Source organism: Dermacentor silvarum, chromosome 2, assembly GCF_013339745.2.
Source record: "Dermacentor silvarum isolate Dsil-2018 chromosome 2, BIME_Dsil_1.4, whole genome shotgun sequence".
NCBI lineage: Eukaryota > Metazoa > Arthropoda > Arachnida > Ixodida > Ixodidae > Dermacentor > Dermacentor silvarum.
Window position 1 is genome coordinate 239,152,640 of NC_051155.1, and position 26,827 is coordinate 239,179,466.

The 26,827-nt window shown below is 44.6% G+C and overlaps 2 protein-coding genes across 2 annotated transcripts in view; one reads left to right on the top strand and one right to left on the bottom strand.

The window, feature by feature from the left end:
• Positions 1 to 21,582, bottom strand: part of LOC119442956 (protein CLP1 homolog) — a 30,434-nt gene extending 8,852 nt beyond the window's left edge. Inside the window, exons 1-10 of the mRNA XM_037708042.2 lie at positions 21,347 to 21,582; positions 20,977 to 21,054; positions 20,784 to 20,897; positions 18,848 to 18,973; positions 16,739 to 16,852; positions 15,206 to 15,233; positions 6,942 to 7,112; positions 5,795 to 5,884; positions 4,661 to 4,761; positions 4,222 to 4,360 (exon numbers count right to left, since the gene is read on the bottom strand). Of these exons, the coding sequence (XP_037563970.1) occupies positions 4,222 to 4,360; positions 4,661 to 4,761; positions 5,795 to 5,884; positions 6,942 to 7,112; positions 15,206 to 15,233; positions 16,739 to 16,852; positions 18,848 to 18,973; positions 20,784 to 20,897; positions 20,977 to 21,054; positions 21,347 to 21,376 (991 nt within the window). The 5' untranslated portion in view covers positions 21,377 to 21,582. The remainder of the gene's footprint in view (positions 1 to 4,221; positions 4,361 to 4,660; positions 4,762 to 5,794; positions 5,885 to 6,941; positions 7,113 to 15,205; positions 15,234 to 16,738; positions 16,853 to 18,847; positions 18,974 to 20,783; positions 20,898 to 20,976; positions 21,055 to 21,346) is intronic.
• A 1,601-nt stretch (positions 21,583 to 23,183) lies between these two features.
• LOC119442955 (methylcrotonoyl-CoA carboxylase subunit alpha, mitochondrial-like) overlaps positions 23,184 to 26,827 on the top strand; it is a 36,358-nt gene continuing 32,714 nt past the window's right edge. Inside the window, 3 exon segments of the mRNA XM_037708041.2 lie at positions 23,184 to 23,298; positions 23,752 to 23,813; positions 25,493 to 25,656. Of these exon segments, the coding sequence (XP_037563969.1) occupies positions 23,255 to 23,298; positions 23,752 to 23,813; positions 25,493 to 25,656 (270 nt within the window). The 5' untranslated portion in view covers positions 23,184 to 23,254.

Here is a 26,827-nt window from a genome sequence, read left to right on the forward strand (position 1 = left end):
TTTGGCCACCGTGCTTATTGGTGTCGTAGCCGTAGGGTTTCGCTATTTTCGACTAATTTTGAACACTCAACTAGCCTCGAACCACGCAAAACTTAAGTTCAGACCACACGTACACTTACCAGTGCACAAATACACGCAAGCCCGCGAATACATGCAAAATTGCCGTGCGACTGGCTGCTCGGGGCACTTTGCGTGTATTTGCGGGCATCTTTCACGCTCGGAAAAACACTTTTATGTAGCACGTATTGAGCAACAGAAAGCTGTAATGGGAGTTTCTCATGTTGCTCTACAATTTTCAATTTTGACACTTTTCATCTAATTATAATAACTGAGACGTTCATTGATTAAGACTAATTATCTAATTATGCAGAATGCAAAAAAATAATCTGAGTATCTCCAAGCAACGGCAAACAACATTACAGTGGAATCTCGATGATACGATCACGGCTAATACGAATTTCCGGATGATACGAATTTTTCTGCGGTCCCGGCCGAGCTTCATTACTTTGCAACGTGCTAGTAAACGGTTGTTACGAATTGATTTTCGACCCGCGTCGGTTGATACGACGCGGTTCGACGGCTGCGGCCCCACCGACGGCCACGAAAGAACAGCGCGCAGTCACGCACTTTCTCCCTTTCTCTTTTGGTGCAGAGGTGCGGACGCGACAGCGGACGTACCGCGACTGGGCGCGAAGAGTTTGAAGCGGTGGCGCTTTTGTTGCTTTTGTGCTTTTCCTCCTTTTCTGCGTGCCATCGGACGGAGTGGCTGCCGTGCTTCGGGCCGCGTTCTTTGTGTTTGCGCCATTTTGCCTAGTCGCAGCGAGCTATGTCTACCGAGATACAATCTCGGCTGATTCGTGCGGCCGTACGCCGAGGCGCGGGAGCCTCCGTTGGCGCATCTTCCGTCGGCTGCGTTATCGGTGCCGATGGCACAGGGCGATTGTCGGTTTCGCTGCTGGAATCACACGGTGCAAGGTTGCGCTCGTTCAGTCGGGTGCTCCTCCGCTTCTTCCGCTAATCGCCGTATTTTTCTTGCCGTAGGAGCGCTTCCGTATTCCGAAGGCGTGCTTGGTCCAAAGTTTATTCACCAACGAACGACGATCCATCACTAACCTGGGAGCTCTCAGTAATCCGAATTCTGTGTGTCAAGTGAAGACGCCGGCGTGTTTTACGAAGCAGGCAACTGCGGTTGCCATCTTGCCCCTGCCACAGCAGCAACCAATGGAGAGATGCCTTTCAGCACGGCAGCCAATCGGAGGCCCGCTTTCATCGGAGGGCCCATGTGACTACCTATCGCAGACCCGCGCTTCTTTTGTGTTTGTGCGTTTGTTACAAGATGGCGATGACGGAAGAATTGAGAAGCAGAACGGCGAAACTTTGAGCTTTCCAACGATACCAAGATGGCGGCGCTCGGTGGTGGGAAATACGAGATATGGCTCCGTGAACTGCGGTGATTTTGCGCGATTTAAAGCTGTTTTCTCGCCCTGCGCACTAACGAATTATACTTTTTCGGGCACTTTTAGTGCCTTGGTTCTGTCCAGCTACGTGTCCATTTGCATACTTTTAAAGTTCAGCCCAAGTTAAGTGAAACACCATGTATATTGAACGATGCACCACGCCATGACCCTGCAGCAAGTGTGCTTCTCCTAACGGAGATGCGATCACTTCTCACGTCGTCGCAAATTTTTGATGCCAACAAATTTGACACTGCACTGTTTTGGTTGTCGAACAAGATATTGAATCTGAAGGGCAGTACACGCCACGGAGGAAAAATGAGCAGGGTGCGCTCAGTTTTGCTCACGGCGCGTATGGATGGCCCATGCTAACTGCAGCTGCTTGTTATCGGCAAGAGCAGATTGCCACTCTGCTCCAAGAATGTGAAAGGCCTGCTGGTCCAATATTCGTTCCACAAGAAAGGGTGGATGATGATTGATCTTTTCACTGAGTGGCTGAGTGAATTGGAGATGCTGCACCACCGGGTCTGTCTTCTTGTAGACAAAAGCTTTCCGTGAACAGCATTTTGTGATTCCCTGAGTCGCCAAAACAAATCTGACCCCAGCCTCCCCTTAGACAGATCTTTACATTCGAGTTTGAATTTAACAAAATCACCACATGCCACATCTACACTTCGCGAAAAGACCACTGCGGCAGTAGCGCGCAAGACTCGTCACTGTGTGATCCGCGGGTCCGCGCTGAACGCATTTCATTTATGCTCACATGGCTACACGCAAGTGAGAATGCACTCAGATGTTCTGCAAGCTGAAAGCCACTTTTGGAATTAACATGTGAACTTTGCTGGCAGTCACCACAGCAGGGGCTGGATGGGAAGGGCTGAGAACGAAGGGACGTAACGGCTGCGCATTGGAGCGCTGAGCAGCACACAAAGAGAAACGTGCGGACAATTTTAGGGCAGTTAAGAAGCCAGGACGACTGGTTCTGACCGGATGTCAATTCCAAAACCTGACAACAGTCTGCCTGGCTTGTGGCCCAAGTATGATGATCGGCCATTTAAGCAGCGTGTTGTTGGTATTGTAACGGACACGCAGCTGGGCACATGCACACGTGATTCACAGTAAAAGTGACAAAATGTGGCAGCACAGCGCATATCCATACAGGCTAGTTTGCTTCCGCAGTGCGTCCATTTCATCTTGAATAATAACGCACAGCAAGCACTTCGACGTGCACAAGGCACACCGCGGTCTTGCTTTCGGGCAACGCGGGCTTTTAAGGTTAGCAGCGGTGGGAATGGCCAAGAGCAGTTTGGAGCAGATTTTGTAGCAGGAAAAATGATAATTTGGAGCAATCTTGTAGCCATCAACAATGATGATTCTGAATAGTTATCCGCAGGACACTATTCCTGTGCGCCAGAAGGTTCCAGAGTACCTGTGTAGATCATTGCAAATATTCTCGAGGAAGATAATCCACATACGTGACTGCTCACGTACAAATTACAACCATCACACGGCCACAGTGATTCAACCAGCACGCTTGAAAAAGAAGGTATTGCGTGTACCGAGTGATAAAGCACGACACACAAAGGCACACAATACTCACGGCAATACAGTCATGTGGTGCACAGGATGACCATTTGAGCAGTTTTGCTGTTGGCCTAAATATGTCTAGCTGGTAAAATGGCAGAGCTACAAATGCACTGCGTCATGAGCACACAGATAAATATGACAGCAAATCAGCTAATAATATCCAAGGGGGTAAGTTTCAGTTTGCCGAGCACACCATGACGCAGCCTCCATGCCGAACGTGCGAAGTACGCGTCATCGGTTCAGGAACACCTCTCCCACCAAGGACACACCGCTGATATGAAGTACGAATGTGGGCCTCTTCCTCTCAACAATCACTCTCTCTCTCAGGCGAACAAGCGTAATGTGCTAAGCACACACTACTAGGCCCGACAGAACTACCTCCTGAACTACACAACACCCGCGAATATGGCGCATAGAGTTTCTAAATGGCTGACCGTGAACATGCACAGGTGCACACTGGATTGGATTAGCTGAGCGACCCTTTAGCTCATTTAGCTTTTATGAATGTCAGGATATGCAATAGCGCTCTTCACATAGGGTGGTGTCGACTGCCACCTGACTTTCCCAACAACTTCTCTTCGCAGTGGCCTCCGTTATTGCACGCCGCAGCTTATCTTGGAGCAGCTTTAATGAAATGTAGCAGATTGGAGCAATTGTAGCAGCATTGCCACCACTGGGTTAGCATTGCGAAGACCATTCCGCCGTGCAAGTGACTTGCAACGTTCATGAGCTAAAATAAATCAATTTTTGTGCATTCAACACGGCCTTGAAGAAGCAAATCATTAAGTTCCCGCTTTTCGTGATCTCGGGAAACTGTGTAAGACGTGTGAAGATCTCAGATAAGCTTCAGATAGGCATATCTTATATTTTGAATTATCTATATATCAAACCATATGTATATCGCAATCCACTTCGAGTTGAATACATCCGGGATCGACTGTATTACCTTCAAGTGAGGCACTTTACAGAGTTTCAACAAGCTTTAGCCATGACAAGCCATGCTTTTAAGAGGCAGAATATGAGAAAAGTGGATGCACTGATAATAGCTTTATGTCTACGTATATAACAAAACCACAGAGTTCCTTCCATTTCAGTTTCTTCAATTTTATTGCAAAGAAAAAGGGGAGGGGGAAAATGACAGCCGCTGCTATATTCTTGATTGAAATAGCTGTGTACTTACCACCTATCTTGTACATTTTGACGTCAGAAAATTTGACATCGAAAGAGTGTGGATACAGAGGTGTCCTGAAGCCATAGAAGTACTCTCTCACCCTCGAATCCCTGGATTCTGACCTCATGGACTTGCTCCGCTCTACGACCTGCGGCCACAGCACATGGTGCAATTCAGACAAGTGCGTAGGGAAAGTGTAAATTGCAACAATAAACAGAGTTAGCATAATGAAGATGAGCGCATGCACATTATAACAAAGAACCAGGAGATGCAGCTGCTTCGATCTTATGTTTCAGTGCTCAACCGAAGCATGCAGAATGTTCATTGCAATGACCAAATGTGTGACTTATTTCCTGGCATAATAATCAGAAAAATAATTTGTTTATTATTCGTCCAATATTCCAATCCGGTAGGATGGGAGGGAGGGGAAACAAGACTTAAAACTTACACCTCCAGACTTAGGTGTGAACACCACTTTGACGAATCCTGGCATGTCCCTGACTAGTTCGTTGTACAGCCGTTCCTGATCCAGCACTAGGACAACGTCCACTGAAAAGAAATGGAATATGTCAATTGCTTTTGCCACAGTAAAGGCTCTACTCTTCTAAGAAGCAGTGCTCAACGCATATAGAGGAGCATTTCATGCACAACTTTTCAAGGTGCAAAGTGAAATTTCATAGAAAGGTTGTGGGGACTGAGGTATGCCCCGGCGCCTTTGTGTGGGTATTCACCTGTTCTGTTGTCTCAATGCCTCTCCCTGTCCACTCGCGCTGCTAGCGGCGGTTGCCACAGTTGCCAGAGCAAGCGTGGGGGCGACCTCTCTTAAACATCACATGGTACGTATATGTTTGCCTCTCGTCCGCCAGCCCCTTCGTTATGATCTTGGGCTTGAGCTCGTCTACAGTGCCTTGGCACCTACCGCAAGCACCATACCTGGTGTTGCTCCTTTTCGAAACCCTAGGCCGAAGAGCAGTGCCTAGTGCTCGCGTGTGGTCATACTGAGCTGAGCCGCACTTATCGGAGGCCCAAGCCAATGGAAATTGCCCGAGCTCTCGTGAGTAGGCCCATTGGTTATCACGAGAGCACACAGCATAACCACGGGGACATTTCCTAGCGGTCTGTTGCGAGAGGATGGCAACGTGCTAGTGGCGCCCCTCTCTTTATTTTTCGCCCTTGGCAAGGGAGCCTTTTTGTTTTCGTGCTGGCCTGGGACCGGGCGTTTGTGCAGTGTAGAGTGTCACCGGAGACAAATAAATGCTTTCCGCTAACTTAGGGCAATACTGTGTTCTCATGCATGCGCATTTGTGTGGCCTGAGCCCCATTTGTGTGGCCTGAGTGCGAGCGCTGTGTTTGTTTACGCGAGGCGACAGCTGATGCAACCTTGTGGCTCGCTAAGCTCGAACCCACGGTAGTCGATACTCCTGAGAGATACTAGCCCCCCACAAGGTAGAATAAAATAGCAAAACAACACAGATATTTAAAGACAACACGAACACAAAGAATAACAAAGTGTCTCAAAGTAAAAGCTGAATGTGTTTCAACTCTAGATAGCTGTCAAGTAAATTTTATTTACAATTCATACCTTCGAAAGCAAGAGCGGCGTGAGTAATAGCCTTGTAGCCAGCTCCTTTCACCCAACCGCAGGTGTTAATGATGATGCCACTGACGCTAGCTGGAACAAAGAAAATTATGCAAGACAGTGAGCATTAAGTATTTGGTGTTATTTGTTTACAATATTTTAAGACAGCCCAGGAATAAGATTGAAAACAAAAATGGAACAAGTACAAAAATGCAGTAGGTTTGTACAAATGTTAAAGGGACACTAAAGAAAACAGTGAAGTGAGCTGTATTAGTAAATTATCCTTCTGCAATACCACAAAAGCCATTGTTACCATGAGAGGACCCTACGTAAGCGAGGAAAGACGCAAGAACGAAAAACTAGTGGCAAAGCTGCCTTGAAATTCCCACACCAGCTTGCCATGAACGTCATGGATTTTGATGTTATCTGCCCAAGTTAATTTCTTGGAATAGAAGGTGGATTACATCATATTCTAAAAGAGCCAAAGACTGAACATAGCGAGTTTCAAGAATTTCTACTGAGCCACACAGACACTAATATGAGAAAATATTTTGATATCCATGGTCACACTGGCATACCAGCGCTGGGGTTCATTCATTCATTACTTGAATCGGCATCATGTCACGTGGTGCCAGGGGCACAGACAAAATACTGCACAAGTGTGGCGTGATGAAGATCTATGCTCTCTACATTTGGCATACGGCACAAAATTTAAAAAGCGAAAATTTAGCCTTCATTTTCTCTTTCAGTAATCAACAGTAATCAACCCCTTACCTTCATATGATGAAATAAACAAAAATAGGCTTCTGTAACAATATTTTATCAGTCTAAACTGATTTAGTGTCTCTTTAATGTCCCTTTAAGTGATGCATGTAAAGTGAGCTGACCAAAATGTGTCATGATTTTAATCACGATACATGTTCCATTTTAATATTGATAGAACTGAACAGGATGTCAGCGGTAAATGTAAATATACAATAACAAAGTGACACAGAAATTCACTTAAACCTGCATGCCCCATCACACTCTGGTTCAACGGGTTCATTGCCCATTGAACCGCATGATACTAACATGAAATGACAATGCATTGTAGTCAGTTGAGCAGAGCTCAACTACTTATTCAAGGGCCAGGCTACATATTACAACTAACCTTTCTTGTTGCTTTCAGCACGCTGGCTGATGACTTCAGCAAGTCGAGAAACAAGAACATTGTACAATGTGGCATTGGTCCCTGGTGTACTATGGCCATAATGGTAGACAAGGGGGGCCTGCTGAGAAAAGCCTTCTTCAACATCTGCTGGTCTCTCCACCAAAATGGCCCCTGAGGATAGTTCCAAGAAATTCAAAGCTTGCATTAGAAGTGCCATGGTGTCAAGGTCATATTAGTTTGAGCATCAGCAAAACGGTCCAATTCTTTGGCAACTACAAGATCAAAACTTAGCAAATTTCATCTGCTCCTGACTGGCACAATAAGCACCATTTTATTATTGGCAACACTTCTGATTGCACCGACCACAAGTTCTCGTATTAGTCAATGCAGAATTCAAAATAAATAAGATTCAATTAATCAAATTGGACTAGAATTACTGACTCTGTACAACATGTATGCGCACACATTTGTAGCTGTACAATGCACTATACAGTTCAGCTTGCTTATAATGACACCACTTATACTAATCACAAAGTCATAGCAATGGTCTTTCTTTAGGACAGGGGTTCTCAAACTTTCTGGCCTTGGGAAACCCCACCAGTTTTCCCAGAGTGCCATGGAAACCTTCCCCTCTCCCACTTTGCACAGATATGTGTATACACAGACTCAAGGGCTCGTTAAAGCATACAAAGAATAGAGAGAGAGAGAAAGAGAGGGGGTCTTGCTGCCCACTTCTGAGTCATTTGTAATTGAATATTGTGAGCACCAGAGTGCCGGCATATCTCAGGGACAGGTGGGGGAGATGGGCACCATTCCCTCTGGATCCACCGAATCAAAGTAGCACTGCTGCTGCGTCTGTGTGTGGCCTTCATTATGTTCGATTCAGTGTGTATCTTTAATCTCGAAAGCCATCGCTCTGATGATGAGGAACTCGCGATAATACATATAATGTGTCATCTCAGAAAATGGCAACGATGAAGAGCATGTGCTAGTGGCACAGACGCTCGGGCATGTATGCGCCTCATATGGCGAATGCTAGCCTGTGCTTGTTCCAGCTACCAGGCTACTGTCTTCTGATATGTTTCTTATTCCTTGTGTTTATAAATTGTTGGCAGTAACCAATAGCTGTGCAGATGCAACAATTGGCGACGATGAATGCTCAGGACTCATCAGCTGACAACTGGCACTTCACAGACTTCAAGGAATGTAACAGTTACATGGCGACGCCTGACTTTGGTTGGCTATGCAAATTTAGTGGCCGCTCCGATTCCTGGAAATTCTAATATGGGAGGTTCCAATTATTCTTTAAAGCTAATGACATTATGGATGCTTCCAAGAAATGTGGCACATCTGCTAACGCTGTGTGGGAAACAGACTTACAATGCCGTCTGCACCTTTGTTCAACTCAAGCAGCCCAGCCAAGTGAGCTACAATAAGATCATTGAGCTGCTCAAGACTCACTTTGATTCACAACCTTCTAAAGACTTCTGCATGGCATGCTTTCAACAATGTGACCAACTGCACGGCGAAACAGTCAGTGATAACGGGACAGCACTCAGGAAACTAGCAGCTGATTGTAATTTTGGAACCAGCCCAGACACAGCTACAATTACGACAATGCTAACTCTTGACGTAATGTTTCATGATCATCTGGCATCTCTTCCCAACTAAGAAGCAACGTGATCGCTTTAGTGCCTCTTGGCGGTCCATGAATTGCGGTTCCCACTTTGTGTGCATATCGCCAATGACTATGTAGCTTCACCCGTGTAGCGGCCCCGCAATGTCAACGTGCACTGCCTGCCACAGTGCCCAGGTGGGAATGGAAACTTTAGGTGAGCTCTTCTGCTTTGACTGGCATTCACAGCACTGTCGCACAGTTTCTTCGATTACCTTGTCAATTCCGGGCCACAATACATAGCTTCTTGCACACTTCTTCATGGCTAACAAGCCTCACTGACCAGCATGTAGCAGTGCCAGAATGTGAGACCGTGCTGAGCTTGGTATGATCACCAGAGATCTAAGCGCAAGGCAATCGCAATGAAATGCCAGTTGGGTCACTCATTGTCGACAAGACATGAACTTGTCTCCAGTGACTTTCTACATTATGCCATCCTGAACTGCCTTGCAGAGCCTTTGTAGAATGTTGTCTTGCTGTGTCAGACGTGCTATCTCTGCAGCTGTAAATGGTAGTCTCGACAAAGCTTCAAACAATAGTGCATTGCTTGGTGGCCATAGTTTGCCGGTGTGTTCTGGTAATGGCAATCGGCTCAACGCATCTGTGTTTTAATGGTTCTTTCCATGCCTGTAGACAATGTTGTAGTCATAAGCAGATAACTTGATGCACCATTTGGTCATTCGTGGTGAGAGCACTTGAGCTATTGGTTTCTCTGGACCCAGTATGCCAAGCAGCGGTTGATGGTCAGTGACGAAAGTTACTTTTCTTCTCGCTACAGCTGAAAGGACTACAGCAAGGCATTCTCCGTCCAACGGAGCATAATTTCATTCTGAAAGCCCTAGTGTCCTAGATGCAAGAGCTATCAGTGCCTCTCTACTCTGGTCATCAATTTGAGAAAGAACGGCTCTATGCCAAATGGCGTAGCATCGCACGAGACAAGAGCCTTCTTTTCGTCGTAATGAGCCAGTACAGTTTGACTGAGAAGCAATCTCGTAAGTTGGTCGAATGCTTCTTGATGCTGGGTCTCCCATCTCCATGTTGTGTACTTCTGAAGGAGGTGGTAGAGAGAGCTGGCAATTGTTGCCCTGTTTTTAAAGAATCTCTAATGGCGAATTCCATTGGGAGAACAGGAGCACTCAAAAGCACGCTGAAAGTGCTCGTTCCAGAGGCGACGTGTTTCAGTGGTCGAACAGGAGTGGGAGAGCCGTCATCCAGTGGCAGAAGAAGAGCAGTTTCGCTGCGCCGAGAGCAGCCGGGAGCAGTCCAGACTGCTCTCGCCTGAAAAGCGGAGTACGGAGGAAGTCACGTGACTTAAACCGTCATATCCTCCTCATTTCTTTTTATTTTGCTTCAGCAGCCGGCGCGCGCGGCGGCAATGGCGGCAGCCAAGCGTAGTTGGTGTTTTGGCAGCGCTGTTTTTGACGTTGGTGATACGAGTAAGCTTCGCAGCAAATTAGCGACAGATCCAGGCATTTCTAGTCCGCTTCGCTTCTCGTTGGATGCGCGGGGGAGAGTGCCAGCAAAGCGTCTTCACCTTGCTGAAGTGCTTGAGACGCTTGACGGTGATCGCAGCGAAAGCTACTGGAGCTCAACTTCAGATTCAAGTTGCAGTTTCAGATGATCTTTGCAGGCCGAAACATTGTGGGATGCGTCGGCGCTGCACAAAAGTATGTAGTACGTGGCCGCAAACGGTGACAGCGTTACGCCCGACAGATTACAAGACGATTACACGTACGTGTTTTGCCGCTCTCCTGTCGAGAATGGTGGGACGTCGATTGCTTTAGTCACATGGTACATTTCTCCTCACACGTCCCCCTCCCACCTGCTCTCCGAACGCACGCCGTATTCCAGTGGCGGGTCGAGTGTCCCTGCTCTCACTGCGCTGTCACCCGACTCCACACTGCGCGGCGCCCTGCTCCTGTTCTCCCAATGGAATTCGCCATAAGAAAGCCGGCATTCCGAGAAATGACTGAAGTGCTTGCTTGCAATTTGGTGCTGGAGCCTCAGTGATACCTCAAACTTTTTCTTCACTGCTGTGAACTCTGGATTTTTCAATTCGGTGTCCTAGGAAATAAACTTGTCGAACTGCAAAACAGCACATGCTTTTGTTGAGGTGAAGGTTGAACTTTAACAGCCCCTTGAAAACTTCCAATCTGACGGCATGTTCTGTGGCGTCTTTTCCAACAATGATCACATGATCCAGACAGCATTGTCTCCATGAAATGCTGAAAAATGGGTGGTGCTGCAGAGATTCCGAAGGGCAACTGTTTGCCCTTGCAGAGACTTTTCAGCATTTTGAGGGTTAGTATCTCAGCTGTCTCCAGAGTTACGTGAGGTTGCTGGTAGGCCTGTGCTAAATCCAGGGTGCTGAAAACCTCACCTCTGGAGCCTCAAGTGGCCGCGAACCTCATCTGCTGTGGGAAGTGGGTAAGCTGCCTTCTTCGATACCTGATTTACTGTAAAACGGTAGTCGCCACACATTCACAATGACCCATGTTTCTTTCGAACCAGTACCATAGGCACTGCCCAATCCAAATGCTGCGGAAGTTAAAATATGCTTTGATTGTGCAGTCGATCCAGTTCAGCCTTTACAGCAGATCGAGTGCAAAAGGAAACGGTTGTGCTTTTACAACCTTTGCCATTGCTCCTTCCATAAGTAAAAAAAAAAGAAAACTAAATTATGGGTTTTACGTGCCAAAACCACGATCTGATTATGAGGTACGCCGTAGTGGGGGACTCCGGAAATTTGGACCACCTGGGGTTCTTTAACGTGCACCTAAATCTAAGTACACGGGTGTTTTTCGCATTTCGCCCCCATCGAAATGCAGCCGCCGTGGCCGGGATTCGATCCTGCGACCTCATGCTCAGCAGCCCAACACCATAGCCACTGAGCAACCACGGCGGGTACCTTCCACAAGTTTGAGTTGTACAGCAGGACGAACGTGTCCAGAGATGTCCTCGTCGAACACGGACTGACACTAGGCCACAAGCTTGGAAACAAACTTGTCGTCTGATATGTCACTGATGCCTGTTATTTGTATACCAAGAGGAGGAAACCAGTTTCGTTGAAGGTGGTAACAACCTGCTGTCAAAAGTCCTTGTCATAGGTATTCGATGTTGTTGTTCCTCTTAGTTTTTGCATCCTTCTGCTTCTTTATGCATTCCTTTTTAATGTGTCCGCATTTCTTGCAGTAGTTGCGGGAAGCTGTCTGAAACTTGCAAGTATCTGGGCTATTTGCGGCGACACATCGCCAGCAGCGCTGACTTTTCTTTTGAGAATGGATGATGGAGCTACCTTGGTTTTCTGTCTTGCAGATACTTGTACAGTGGAATCTCGATGATACGAATCTCACGGGGTCACGAAAGAAATTCGTATTAGCCGAAATTCATATCAACGAAACACAATTAAAACTAGCTAAATTAAAGAGTCGAGAGGTGAACTCACTCAGGCACACGTACGTAAAAAGCATTTACAGTATAGACCACTTATAACGTAACCGTTTATAGTGCAGAACTGGCTACAACGTGGCCTTTTCCGACTCCAGTTTACCCTCCCATAGAACTCCATGTATACGCATACCGCTTACAGTGCAGCCACGTGAGACAAAATTGCGGCTTCCGCGGGAAAATCTCGCCGACAAGGGCGGTAGCGAGCACGAGGTGCGCCCACCGATGGGAGAGGAGATGAATGAATGCGATGCGGAGGAGGAGCATGAGACGTGGAGCACGAGTCCAAGGGCGATAAAGTCGTCACCGCGTGCCGTATGTGCGAGTGAAAGGACGCGCCCCATCATGGACAGCGAACGCACAGCAGAGGGCAAACGCGACTTCCGTTGCGCGAAAGGCCGTGGGGGTATGGGAGGGAGAGAGGGAGGGAGGGGGGGGGGGTGACGCTGTGCTGGGGCGCCAAATGCGTATCTTGCAACTGAGCGCTAGGGTAACTGGCGACGAAATCTCCCCACGCGAAAGGAGCAAAGCGAGAAGGTAGCGTGGGAGGGAGGGAGTGAGTGAGGGGGGGGGGTCTCCTACTCTGTGAACAAATGCGTTCTTGTACTTTGCGCCTGTGCCGGCTGTCGGTGTTGTCACACGCACCGTATCTTGAACGCGATCTCCACACGGCTCTGACCTTTATATGCGCTGTGCTTACGTCACTCAGTTTCCATTGAAGCGATAGACCGCACAAACCTTCGCTTGCTGCGGCGGTAGCGCGTGGAGAAGCGCAGCAGCGCGGCTGCCGCAGCGAGTGAAGAGACAAAAAGAAAAGCACAAAAACAACAAAAGCGCCACCACTTTAAACTCTTTGCACCCAGTCGCGGCCTCCGCGCTGTCCGGCGTCACGTCCGCGCCTCCGCACCAAAAGAGAAAGGAAAAACGCGCGTGACTGCGCGCTGTTCTCTTTCGTGGCCGTCGGTGGGGTGGCGTTTATTCGTATCAACCGACGCGGGTCGAAAATCGATTCGTAACAACCATTCTCTAGCACGTAGCAAAGTAATGGGGCTCGGCCGGGACCTCAGAAAAATTCGTATCATCCGGAAATTCGTATTAGCCGTAATCGTATCATCGAGATTCCACTGTATTGGCTTTGAAAACCTCTTTAAACTCCGTCTTCACGTTTTGCTCGTCTTCATCAGCGTTTTCAGCTCGCAGTGCAAAGTCAAAGTGTTTTTTCCTGCATGCCTTATTGTAACATGCACCATAAATAGCATCTTCACACAAAAGAAATGACAGATGCACAAAAGTTTAGTTTACTTTTCACAAACAAATGTCAAATGTAACTCGTACTGCAGAATGGTCTCCGATATATCGATAATAGCTATGCTAAGCCTAAATACCAGTGCTGCCCAGCGTGCGCCACTGCTGCTCCAAATATCGAAGTGCGGATGTGGCAGGCTTCGTTAAATCCAAAATGCGATGCAAAATTTATTCTCTAAATCATTAAATTGTGGAAGTGAATAGGAAAAAAAATGGGATGGGGTCGGGTTCGTTCTGACCGCTTGCAAAACCCTAAGATAACTTTCGCGAGACACAGTTTGAGAATCCCTGCACTAAGACATCACATAAGTAGTATTCATTCAGGGTGTATATTATAATAATCCAAAATACAAAACACTAATACAGTGAGAACAGGTCTTGTGATTATTGTCAGAAGTGGACTGAACCATGCACGTGCCAGGAATGGTTGAGTTCTGCTGGCTATATTTTGTAACAAGAGGTGGCGGAAATTTGTTAACTACACTGACATAGAAGCAAAGCAGTGATTAGCACGTGTTGAAAAGCAGCTCCAAATGTAATTTGTGCAAAATACAGCCACATTTGGTGATAAGAGAACAGGCACAGGCACTTGGTCTGGACAATTCAGTGCAAAAATAGTTGAACAAGTTGGAACTATAAGAACAGTACACTTAGCATTTTAAGTTGCTACGACAACATGCAGGGTGTAGTTCGGCACCCAATAGTGGCAATGCAGAACAAGAGAACAACCCTAAAGACATAGGCACAGTCAAATTACACACTCCTATGTTTGCAGGTGACCATTAGCCAGGTAATGCGAATAGTAAAGAGTATCAGAGGTATGTGCTTTTTCTTTCACAATGTTTTTTACTGTACCTTGACTATAATGGTAGACTTTTCATTAACAGGCTTGGCCAGGAGGCCTTCAAGCCGGATTAGCTGTTGTTGTGAATGAAAATGACAAAGGCAATCAAATGAACTTAACTCTATAAGATTGGTTTATCTTCAAAACTGATGTGTGCTTAACGATTATGCTGAGGCATATCAAGAACAATCACATGCACGCATGCTGGTTTTTAGTGTTGCTATATACATAGAAACATCGTAAAGATCATATGGAAAGGAAACCAAAGTGCGGCTGGAACTTACATATAGAGCAGCGGAAAAGGGTAAAGGTAAGGAAGCACCTCAATAACAAAAGGAGCCTAAAATAACAAATATAGAACAAACAGCAGCACTTTTGCTTCCCTGTGTCATCTTCAGAGCCCAAAGCACAAAACTAATTTTAGATCCCATAGTTGAAGGCAGCCAAACTTTCACTGCTGCCACTGAACTGCTTAAAATTTTTTCATTGCCTGTGATGGCACACACACTGTCGGTAACAAGCAAGAAACAAAATTCATATAGTATACGAAAAAAAAAAAAAAAATGTCAATGACAATACACATACAGTTGACCCATGTTAACTGGAAGGCACCTCACAAGTGTGTATTGGAAAAACTTAGCATATTGGAAATGCACTGTGCCTGAAAAAAAATTTGACGGTTGTTGAACTGTTCAGTTTCATAGAGAACAGAGACAATTTAACAAGAGATACCGAGCCTTTGTATTCGTTTAGGTAAAAGCACGTTTACACAATGAACCTTCTGTCAAGACTGAAATTTCAGACTGGGTGCCAAATTTCTTTTTGTGCTACACCTCTGTGAAACCGGTTTATGATTATCAACAGTAGCATATAGCTTTACCTTCATCATAAGTCAGGTAACAGGCTTGCCCACAAGCAATTCCATGCAGTTTTGAGCATACATATGAGTAGCTGTCAAATACCAGAAATGAGCAACTGACCAGTTACACATACCAATTGTTCCAGGTATAGATATGTGGCCCTAAGAAAAACAGAAAAAAAAAAGTGTGTTACACATCAGTGCAAACCAAGTGCATGGAGGTAATGGAGCAAAAGTCTGAACCAAGCTTGTGGTCCCAGACGCTGTTGTTGCATGTTTTTTGCACAGCTGATGAGTGTTAACTGGAACAGCCGTGCATTTGGCCACACATTTTGAGGATGTATTTCTTGAAAGGTCGTGCTAGGCACAAAGCATGGGATTTACAGTCAGGTTAGCTTAAATTTTACAACTGCAATGTATCCCATAAAAGTCATTTATGAAGAGCTAATTAGTGCACTTCAGTTAAATAGTTCCTGAACTACTGCTTAACACATATGTCCTGACGTCCACCATTGCAAAAAAAGTGCTGTGAAAATAATTGTCCCCCAAGCTCTATTACTCTGCACTTTATAAGCACTTAGACATCTTCACATCTGGTATAATAAATGCATTCTGCCAGCACATACCTATGGAGCCAAAGAAAAATATAATAATAAAGGAAACTTAGGAAAAATCTAAGCACAGTGCAATGAACAATGGAAGAAATGATGGGCGTAATGATAGGAAGACAACAGTATGGTGCTGCAATAATACCACAGCTTTCTCTCATTTCACCCTATTTATTTAATTGTTTCATTTCATTGTTCCAATATTCTTATTAAAGCACTGCTCTTCACATGAAGATGGACCAAGCAATGCATTTGAGCACCTTAAAGGGACACTACAGAGAAACACTATGTCAGTTTAGACTGATGAGTATTTTTTCCAAAACACTATATTAGTTTATTTCACAATAACAGGTTGACTATACTAGAAGACAAAACGAAGGTCAAAGTACCATATCTCAATTTTGCACTGAAACCTCAGCACCAATATTTCAGTGTTGACATCATTGATTTGAAGGTCTTCTTATTGTGCATTTAAGTTGTTGTAACTCAGGAAACATTATTGAAACTTGCCAAGTTTAACCTTTGGCTCTTACAGAATACAATGCAGCCAAACTTCCCCGATAATAAATTAACTAAGCCTACGAAGACGCTGTCGAAATACATGTCACAGTGAGCTTGTGCAGGAACTTAAAAATGGTCACCAGCACCAGTCATTTGTTTTTGCATCTTTTTTGGGTTGCCAAAACTCTTCTCATGATAAGAGCGGCTTTTTTGGTATTATAGAAGGATAATTTACTAATATCAATACTAACACTAATACAACTCAAGTTAATTTTCTCATAAGTGTCCACATTAGGACACACCTTAGAGCTTTTGTCTTAATGCGTAATTTGACAGCATGCGGATACAGGCCTCATCGTGGAATACTGGTGTGAGTGCAACATCATGCAGACACGCAACAGGTCACGCATGTTCGGAAACGTTGCAGACGACACACGACAGCATGCGACGGAACACGGTGGTGCCGCGGAGACTATTTGACCAGTGGAATATGTGCGTATCTATGTGAAAATCCTTCTGCAATGATTTCTTGCTCGTGAAATGGAATGACGACCTTACCTGCCCGACATCAAGGTCCACAAAGATTGGCCGTCGACCTTGACGAACTGCATAATTTAGGAGTATTCGACAGAGACTGCTCTTTCCAACATCTGTGGGTCCAACAACCAATACCTGCCGAAAGCACACAAAGTAAGGCACCGCAGACAAACAATATGTGGAAAGCTGAAACACACCTCAAGCACTATGGCACTTAGTTGAAAAGTGGCTAAAGCAAATCACTATACTTGCGGACAAATTTCGGTGCAATGAAGGGAAGGCTACAGGGACAGAGCTTCAGCCCATGTGTTACTGCACCAAGTAGTTTGGCAAACAGTGCAGTCTATGTTAGTTTCTTATAGCAGATACTGTATCAGCGTAGCTCGCTACTTTTGACGGATTTGCATTTGCAACATGCAAAATAGCAAAGGGAAAATATAAAAAGAAAAGAGAAAATATAATATTAAAATTTAACACTAAGTGGTATATGACAAGACATACAATGTATTGTTTTAAGTGTTGTAGTAAATACGGTGCTTATGTTTTATTTTTTGCAGCTTAAACAAATGCAAATGAGACTGCGTAACTATTTTCATGACCACTGTCACGTGAATGCCTTCCCTCTGTAGCTTTCTCTTTATTGCCACAGAAAGTTATCCACAGAAAGTGTTGATAATGATAAAACTGTTTCACAGAGGTGTAGCACAAAAAGAAATTTGGCACTCAGTCTCACATTTCAGTCTTGACAGTAGTTATCCACGAGTATACAATTCAAATTTTATTTTCAAGAATGGTCCTGGTATAACATTTTTTTAGTTATTCATCGCAATTTTCTTGTGCCTGAACTTTATTGTGTTATCTGCGTGTTCAAGAATGGCCTTTAATATGGATCTGTCCGTTCTACTATGGGTCTCATTGCATTGTCGAGATTCAGATGGTCTAAACTGGCATGTTCATCTATAACTCAAATGCATGTGCCCCATTGGAGAGATCAGAGCAGCCTCAAATCTATCACCGTCATTGCTTAGCACAAATTAGCGTGCAAATAAGTTATAATCATGCGTCTTTGGTCATTTTTCAGCAATATCTTCACTGATAAAACAAAGTGCAAGAAACTTCTAAAAATCAGCTGCCAATATAAAAAAGCCAAAAGGAACATGACCAGAATAGCAGTCTTCTAAATATTGCATATGTATGATATGCACACAATGCATTTTTACCTTGAACAAGGCAGATTTTAAAACGAAGCTTTCTTGCAGAGTTCGAGGCACTTTTTTGTATGTATCTGGCCTCTAGCGTAGAACGTGTTTAACGGTGGCACCGTCTTGGAATGGTGCAGTAAAAAAGTAGTTTACGAGTTTACCGTTTGAAGCACAGAGTTTCGTACATTAATTACTAGAGGGAACTGTGGCCCTAATGTCTACCGGAGGTGCAAGCAGTGCGATTCAGCCAACATGGGAATCGTGGTTTGTACATAGATTTGCTAAACGTCGTCCTTTTGGCTTCAATTGGCTTTGTGACTTTGCAAACCTAACATTTTCAACAAAGTACGGCGTTACAGATAATTAAAGAAACATTAATAAAATTGCCTGAAGGCAGGATTCCAACGCAGGACCTGTAGCACACAAGCCTGATATTGAAGCCATGACGCCAACGACATCAACTGGAATTGAGTCTGCCTGTTTCTATGAATCTTCAGGAGATATCTCCCAGTTCGGTTATTTTTTAGATGGTTATCTTCTCACTGGCTGGACATCATCTGGCCACCTTGGCCAGTAGTGTGAAGGTAGCTTGGGCCAAAGCATATCACCTTTTATCATTACACCCAAAATAAAAAATGCCAAGTACAAAGCAAGATACAGTAACAACATTAGCACAAATATACACCAAAACAATATAAAACTAATTAGGAAAAAAGTACCTAAAATACAAAACAATGAATATTGCATAATAAAGGTTGTGGCTCAATGGATGCATCTGATAAATAAAATAACCATGCACTTTTTGTTGACCTATGCTAGGTATGAAAACATTTCTTGACTGACTGAACGTTTTTCTGGTACACTTAAATAAAAACCAGAATAGGCAGGAGGTGAGTCTCAGGAGAAGCATTAGAAAAGCTTTACTCACTGTGGGTCCCTTGGAATCGTCCTCTTCACACTTTTGTCGCATCTGTTCAAGCACTGCGTGGATGTTGGCATAGAATATCATCGGCGTTTCCTTAGCCACGTAGGCAACTTCTGTCTTTCCAGAGAGGTAAGCTACGCTAAGAAAATGCACTGCATCGGATTTGCCAACTGTTAGGCTTTTTAAGCAAAGAGTGTCTGCAAAAATTCACACACAGCTCTGTACTGCACATGCTAGTGTGAACAGCAATGTTATTAATATTAATTAGCATAATTGGTAACACCCACCCCCTTTTTTAATGTATTACTTTTTACTGTGGACGGCGGGCTGGCAGGTGCACCTGCGTACGGGTTTTCACCTTCCTGCACAGCCTCGCACACTGTCCACAGTTACCCTGTGATGTGAAAATAAATATTACTGAAGGGGTTGAGACACCAAATTTTGAGGCTTTAAAAAGTCTGCTGTAGGCTTCCTCTGTATGCAAGGACATTCGACATGAAGTGCTCACTCAGCAAACATTTAAAATATATTTTAATTCACTTCCAAAGAGTGCCTAAATGCTCGTTCTCGCAATCGAGACCCATTGCTAGCGCGATTGACACTGACGTTACTGAGTTGGAAGCGCAACGGAAGTTTTAGTGACATCATACCACATTAGAGTGATGTAGAATGAGCGGTGACCCACAGCACCGGGCAAGCTTATGGCGTTTCTCACTGGTCGATCTGGGGCAGGGTTTTTTGCTCCACAGTGGTGAATCAAAATTTCACTGGTCGAGTTGGAGCGGGTTCGCGCTTTCCACAGGTCATTTCGGATCAACTCGTTCCGCGCCGGATCGCTCTCACTTGCTCCGCAGCCGAGGCGCAGATTCAGGCGGAAATAGGGCGAGAAGCAAACGTCATATCTGCTCGTTGGGGGACGGCGATTTTGGTGGCCATGGAAACACCATTGAGCGGAAGTCGATTTTTGTGACGTGTGCGCACAGACTTCCGGTACGATCCAGCGCAGAGCATTTTAGCTCTCCACTGGCAGATTAGAATTGATGAAATGCGAGCACTCGCTCCAGGATTTCGGCGGCCGCTCCAGATCGACCAGTGAAAAGCACCATTAGAGAGCCTTGAGTCCAGAGTGCAATGAGCCGCATCAGGACGCAGACGTAGAATCGGAATCGGAGCTGCCCCAGCGAGCCATGACAACTGTCGGCGTGGTTTTGTTGGCCTACACTGGTACAGAACGTCTGTGCGAGAGCAGACGATGCAGCAGTGCATGCGTCATAGCTTTGTGGGCCTACGTGACCAAGCTTCCTAGACAGTGACGTCACTGTCCAACTCGGCGCCCAGAAACCGAAACTGAAAATCGTTCACATAAATAATGAGATAGTAAATTATTTAGTGGGAATATATGAATCTTCGAGTGTGTATCATGCCCCCTGGAACAATAAGAAATGTTTGAAACAAAGGACGCGCACGCCAAGAATTTCATGTCTTAACCCTTTTAACCACACAGATGATGAACAAATCTTTAGCAAGTCTGTTATCATATAAACAATATGAGTTTTGTCATTTTGACCCAAGTATAACAATATGTTCTCACAGGCTAACCAAGAGTTCTACAATGAACCTGAAATGTTTAAGAACAGGTTTCGGTTTTGCGAGTTATCTTACACTACTTTATCTAACGGTAGCCACATGATTTCCTGCATTTCACACGGCACTCCTCAGCGATACACTGCGTTTTCTCAGTGACAGCTCAGTAGAAGTGACACATAAACAACAAATGCGAAAGCAATTTTCTTGAAGAAAGGAGTAACTTAATTGCAACATAACAGCACCCCAAAGGTCTGCGCACATCGTCTCACAGTTGTAACTGAAAAACTTGTTGCGACACCCCGAACTGGGTCCGCCGTGTTTACACACGCGTATACACACACAGAAAGGATATCTCCAGCGTGCACCCATGCCACGTGAAAACTGCAACTTTGGCTCCAGGTCCAAATGTAAACTTCTTATTCTTCACCAGCTCAACGCCAAATATTTCAGCAAGGCCAGACTTCAGCTAACGAACGAAAAACAAACAAGTCCAGTTGTGGCACTGCTTGCGTGAAGTCCCGCCAGTTCAAACAAAACTTCGTTACCTCAACGGTGACCTTCTCTTTTCCTTCTACTTCAAAGCGGAGCTCAGATTCCGGGTCTATCCGGAATTCCTGTGCGGCCTGTCAAACACAAACAAGCGCAGATAAGAGCAATTCGCGAAGCGACACGATCGCGACACGAACAATCTGGGGCAGTTCGTCGCATAAAGGTTCAGGTAAAACGGAGCTCGAGCTTGGCTCAAGCAGCTCACTCATGCAATCCCTACTTATTGCAAGGTGTTTGCAAAACATGTTGGATGTGTTTAAACGGGGAAAACAAGAGAAGGAAATACTTTGTGGTAGTAATTGTGCTAGCTCGATAACGCAAGCACGATGTAAGAGAAATACTCAATAATTTGGCAAGTAATTGTACCTCTTCTTTGGTCTCTTTCTCTTCACTCATTATTGTCAGTGCTTCTGTAGCAATTATAAATCGAAACACTCAATAAAACAATGTTAACGTGCGTTCACAGGCTCAAGAACCTCCAATACAGGAGACATTGCTTGATATCGATGTTACTGGACATTTTGGGCACGCTCAGAGTCGCAACCACCGAACATATTTTTCAGTTATGTAACGTTATACCGGTGTCGCCATAGAGTTAATAGAGTCAGTTATATTAACTCTATTATTCTAGTACACTCTAACTCTATGGGTGTCACACGACCACTTTTGATCGCGAACAAGTCCGATCCGGATCGAAATTTTCGACTGCGATTGGCTCCCTCGAGCAGGATTGGGCTTGATCGCCATCAAAAATGCGCCGTGCGCCACCCGTATTAAGCTTTGTTACATATTTAATATCTTATAATAGTATTAGTTAACGCGTGGATGAATTATTACAAAGTTTTTTGTAACTTTTTATTTTTTGAGACAACTTGTCCGAAACCAAAACTTTTTGGCAACTTTCTTGTTTCTTTCAATGGTGAAGAAAACACCCGCTATATAGATTATAGTACATTCTAAGTGCAGAACTATAGTTACTGTAGTTACTGCAGGCGACTTTCAGTGCACCTGTGGCTTTTCGTCGTGCAATCTTGGTGCAACTGCCACGCCATGCGGTAACCGAGCTCAAGTCAACTACGCATGGATCCCATTTTGAAAAGGAATTGCAGTGCCTGCGGTGGCCTGCGCCGGTACGCCGATGATTACGAGTAATTACGAGCGAACGTGGGGTGAAAATCGTAAAAAGTGCAATGTTCGATACTAATTATATTGAGCTCTGGCAGTGTAGTTTGGGTCCATTTGTCATGAATCAACAGGAGTAAACCCTGCCTTCGTTCGCGGTGGCACGTACGTGCGTTCTTGAAGTTACTGGTTTTGTGCTTTTACGAAGCAGGGAAAAGTCGAGAAAAGAGAGAGACTATCCCTTTTAGTCAGTGAAGAAGCAGATCCAGGACAGTGACGCAGCCTCAATAGAGAGAAGGCCATGCATCTTCTTGGACGTCTTGCGTCATTAGCACATTGCCAATGCGTACACTCTGCCAATGCCAAAGAGGAAGCATCGTTGCCGTTATTGACAAGGTCGGTCACGTATATTAATTAAGAAAATAATGGAAAATGAAATGAGTCGTTACAAAATACGGTCTCTGAAGCCTGAATTGGGCGCTGTCCCTGCGTGAGTGCGCATGACGTGAAGTACGCGCCGCATATTTGTTCCCTGATGTCTAGCGGAGCTAAGTGCGCTCCAATGCAACGCAAAACTGCACATATTAAAAAACAGTTCCCGGTGGACATGCAGCCGCGCGAGAGAGCGCAGGAGGTGAAGCGGCACTCTGGGATCGATTTTATTTCTGCCGGGCTGAATATCCAGCGCGAGGGTCCACAACACTTGATTTCACGGGAGGTACGATCTGTCCTCTGTTGCCAGCTTCTGATCGTTGAGCGCGACGAATTATATATGACGTTCATGCCTTCATTGATAAAGTAGAAGGGTGCAAATAAATCAATGGCAAATGAAACTACACGTTACAAAATGCTATCCCTGCTCTCAAGTTCGACGCAACACCGCTTCTGGGCCATCCACAGAGAATCGATCGTCAGGTCTTTGCATAAAACTACGGACGAAAAAAAATAAATAAAATGAACTTCACTACGGACATGCTAGCCCAAGTGTGCACCATAACATGCATGGTAACACGTGGTACCACTTCTCTATTCCAGTTCAAAAACCGGCCCTTCTCGCTTTTTCCCGCGCTGACCATCACGTCACCACGTGCCGTGCACAGTGCCGTGATTGGCGAGAGCTTGGTTTAACAGTCAGGCAACCACAGACATACGATGGCCGCACACATGCGCTGGGCTCGTCTGCAATTCCTTGGAAGGTAAGTTTTTTTCTTTCGTATGCTAAAGCCGCTTTCGCCTAAGTCTTTTAATAGTTCAGAGGAAATCATTGAGTTGATAAGAGATGTAACGACATTAATAATTTTAGTGGAACTCGTTATCCCAGAAGCTATAATACAGCATTTCATTTCCCTTTCGTTCAGCTAGTCTGATCGATCGCCTGAGGGTCGCCTCACTCGGATCATTCTCCAACACGTTCGCCGGCTGACCTGTTTAGTGGCTTGCTATGTGTGACTGTTGAAGTAACCTTTCGCGCTGTTTTTGTAACACTACACTATCGCGGTCTGTCAGGAATATCTTCACTAAAAGCAAATCCGTTTCGTATTTCTGCGATGAGTGCGTCTGCACCATCTCTTCCTGCCCGCTAGCTGAGCTCAAGTATCGCTCTTGTAAGCCGAACTTACTTTCTTTTCTTTTTTTCGTCCGTGGTCCAGCCGAGTCTGCCTTTCGAAAGCGACAACAAGATGCTGGAGTGTCCTGTATGGTCAACGTTTGTGTAAGACATTTTCATCTCTGTGCGTTTCGTTACGTGATATGCATTAATTGCCTAGCAGATGTGGTGGTTTCCTTGATCTCGTAAATTTTCTTTTACATGGTCAGATCATAGCGCCTTTCTTAGTGAAATGCAGCACATGATTTTGCCTTTAGTTTGTAGCAAAAAAATAAAAATAAAATAAAATAAAATAAATGTATTTGCATTTGGGAAAGTTCGGAGAAAATTCAGACAGCTTCAAGCCTACCTTCCACAGTAAATCCAGATGTGATGGTTTGTGCTTCACCTCTCCAGTATCAAAAAAAAAAAAAAAGAAAATCTAAACCATACTGCATTTATAGCAGACCAAGCTAATAAAAGGTGTGTATGTGTGAAAAAAAAAAAAGGGGGGGGGGGGGAGCGTTGGAAGGGCGCTGCAATCACACATACACACACGCACAAAAAAGGGAGTGTCGTGAGATAGTAGCTCTGCCCAAACACTCTGATCAAAACATACAGAAAAAAACGTTCTTTTGCTTTTTTTTATTTATTTATTTTTGGTTTGTAATGGTGACATATAATAAGCTTGTCATATCATGCCATCTAAATGAGCTGATGTGTCATTTACTGTTGCTCCTTGCTTATTCCCACCGCAGCAACAAATGTCTAATGTCAGTGGTCGAGCCCGGCAGTCAGCGACACTGGTTCCTATCGAGGTTTTAGGGTTTCCTTTCCCATTTTTCCATTGAAGACATTTGTTTTTGCTTGCAGGGCAGGGTAAACCGAAGGCAAATTTTGTATTAAGTATTTCAACTTAAAAGCATCCATGGTAGTAACTTTTATTTCAATATCACTGTGCATAAATATATTGAGGGCTGGGAGCTAAAAGCCGAAAAACAGTGTGGCAGGGTCTAGTGGTCTCTTTCACTTGGTGCAAGGTGACAGCGATGATTGCAAGAAACAATGCGCACTGCATAAATGTTTCCACATAAAAGCACTATAAAGTCAATGTGAGAGAGATCAGTAAATGAAAGGAAAGAAAAATGTGTTACGGTGGTATGCTGTAAGGAAATATTCAGTCAAGCTAGAGTGACGGATTGATGCTCCGGCTTGTGCAAAGTGCCACGCTTGCCAGGAAAAAAACCTTTGTCAAGACGACATAAACACGGGACAGGATTGGCACCACAACTCTGAAAATGCAGTGCCAGCACCCTTGCTGTAGCACATCTCCTTTATTATTGGTGAATTGTACTGAACAACTGTTAATAAAGAAGTTCATTACGCTACTTTCAACATTAAAGAAAATATAGTTTGAGCAAGATTTGTTGGATTTTTGCTCAAAAGAACTCACTGATGCTATTGCTCCATGAAGTTCAGCATTGGCTGTCTAAAAGCAAGCAGGTAGCATCCAGCAGAGCACAACCTCTGGGATTGCTGGCTTAGTTTATGGGTCCCTATGAAAGTGACCCTATTCATCAGGGTTGATTTGAATGGCCGAAGAATTGTGTACCACCTTTGGTCATGTATATAAGCTATATAAAACCAAATGACAGATTTGGAGGAATCAAACAAAGCTTACTTCATCTCTGAAGTTCTGCGGTTAAAAAAAAAAAGTGTGGTGGTGGATGGGAGGTGGTTTGGAGATGCATGAAGCTATAACAACCATCATCTACAGTTCTTGCTCATCCTTGACACTATTCCAGCTGCCAGCACTTCAGCACCAGTGCGGCGGCGACCCATCGAGAAGATTCTCGTGGCCAACCGGGGTGAGATCGCTTGCCGCGTGTTTCGGTCTGCTCGCAAATTAGGCATCCGCTCGGTGGCCGTCTTCAGCGATGCCGACCGGAAGGCCATGCATGTCACCATGGTCAGTGATCCATGCCCAATCACTCTTATGTAGATCTGGTATACATTGTGGACAACAATGTCTAATTTTTTTGATTGCACTGTTTTACACCTTTATCCTTTTTATGGCACTCATAGTGTCTCAGCAGTAGCACAAGCCACAACTCAAGGGTGAATGCCTTGCAGCATGTAATATGTGTGCGCACGTACCACAAAATCAAGGATACCACACAAAAGTTGTCAGGAGGGATTTCCTGCAAAAGTTGTGTGGTAGATAGTGTGGTTGCAGAAGTAATCACAAATAGCTCAAGGTTGATAACTTAGATTGCTCTTTTGTGCCTGATGAAACTTTTCTTACTATATGCTATCAGTGATACATTGAACAAGGCTAGTTGATTTTAACATACTTTTGCTGCACTAATGTGGATTACTGACAAGAAATCACACATTCAGATGTCAATGTTTATTCTGTCAGTGTTTCTTTTCTTTCGTACGTACCTCAAGTGGGAAGTGCTGTCGCATTTAATGTCGTTATTTACCCATCAACTGCCCCTGTACTGAATCTACTAGTAATCATTTTTCTATATTTTACCCTGTGCAGTCAAAGTATTTTATCATAACTGTTTGTATTTTTTATTACCAGTGGGTGCTTGCGCCCACTGTGACATTAGAGAAAAGTTCCAATGCTTGGGTGACACGGGAAAACCTCGTGCCAATTTCTCAGAAGTAGCAGCACACATTTGTCTAAACTTGTGTTTTGTTTTGTAAGGATGCGTTGGCAGTTTGGTTGGTTTGACATGATTACATAGGTTATACAACACGTGCTGTGGATGAGGCACTTGTCCTATGTTCTTGCTCACTATGTAACTTATCTAATTGTGTTTTATTTATTGTTAAGTGAACAAGGAGGGCAGTACTTGAGTTTTGGCTTAGTGACAGGAAAGTTATAGTTAGGGGGCTTGCTTTCTATTGGCGTGAAAGTTTTACTTGTGGGGGTAGCCCAGCACAGAGCATTGTCTAATGGCAATAGCTGCTACGGGCTTTGTACCGTGCATGATTACGCCTGAAGTGGTCATTTGTTGTAATATGTTGCACATATTTTCCTTATATGAAATTACTTAATACATGTAGGTTCGCATCAGTATGTTTTGCCTACTGGAGAACTGCCGCTGCTCTAAGAGCGTATAAGGTTA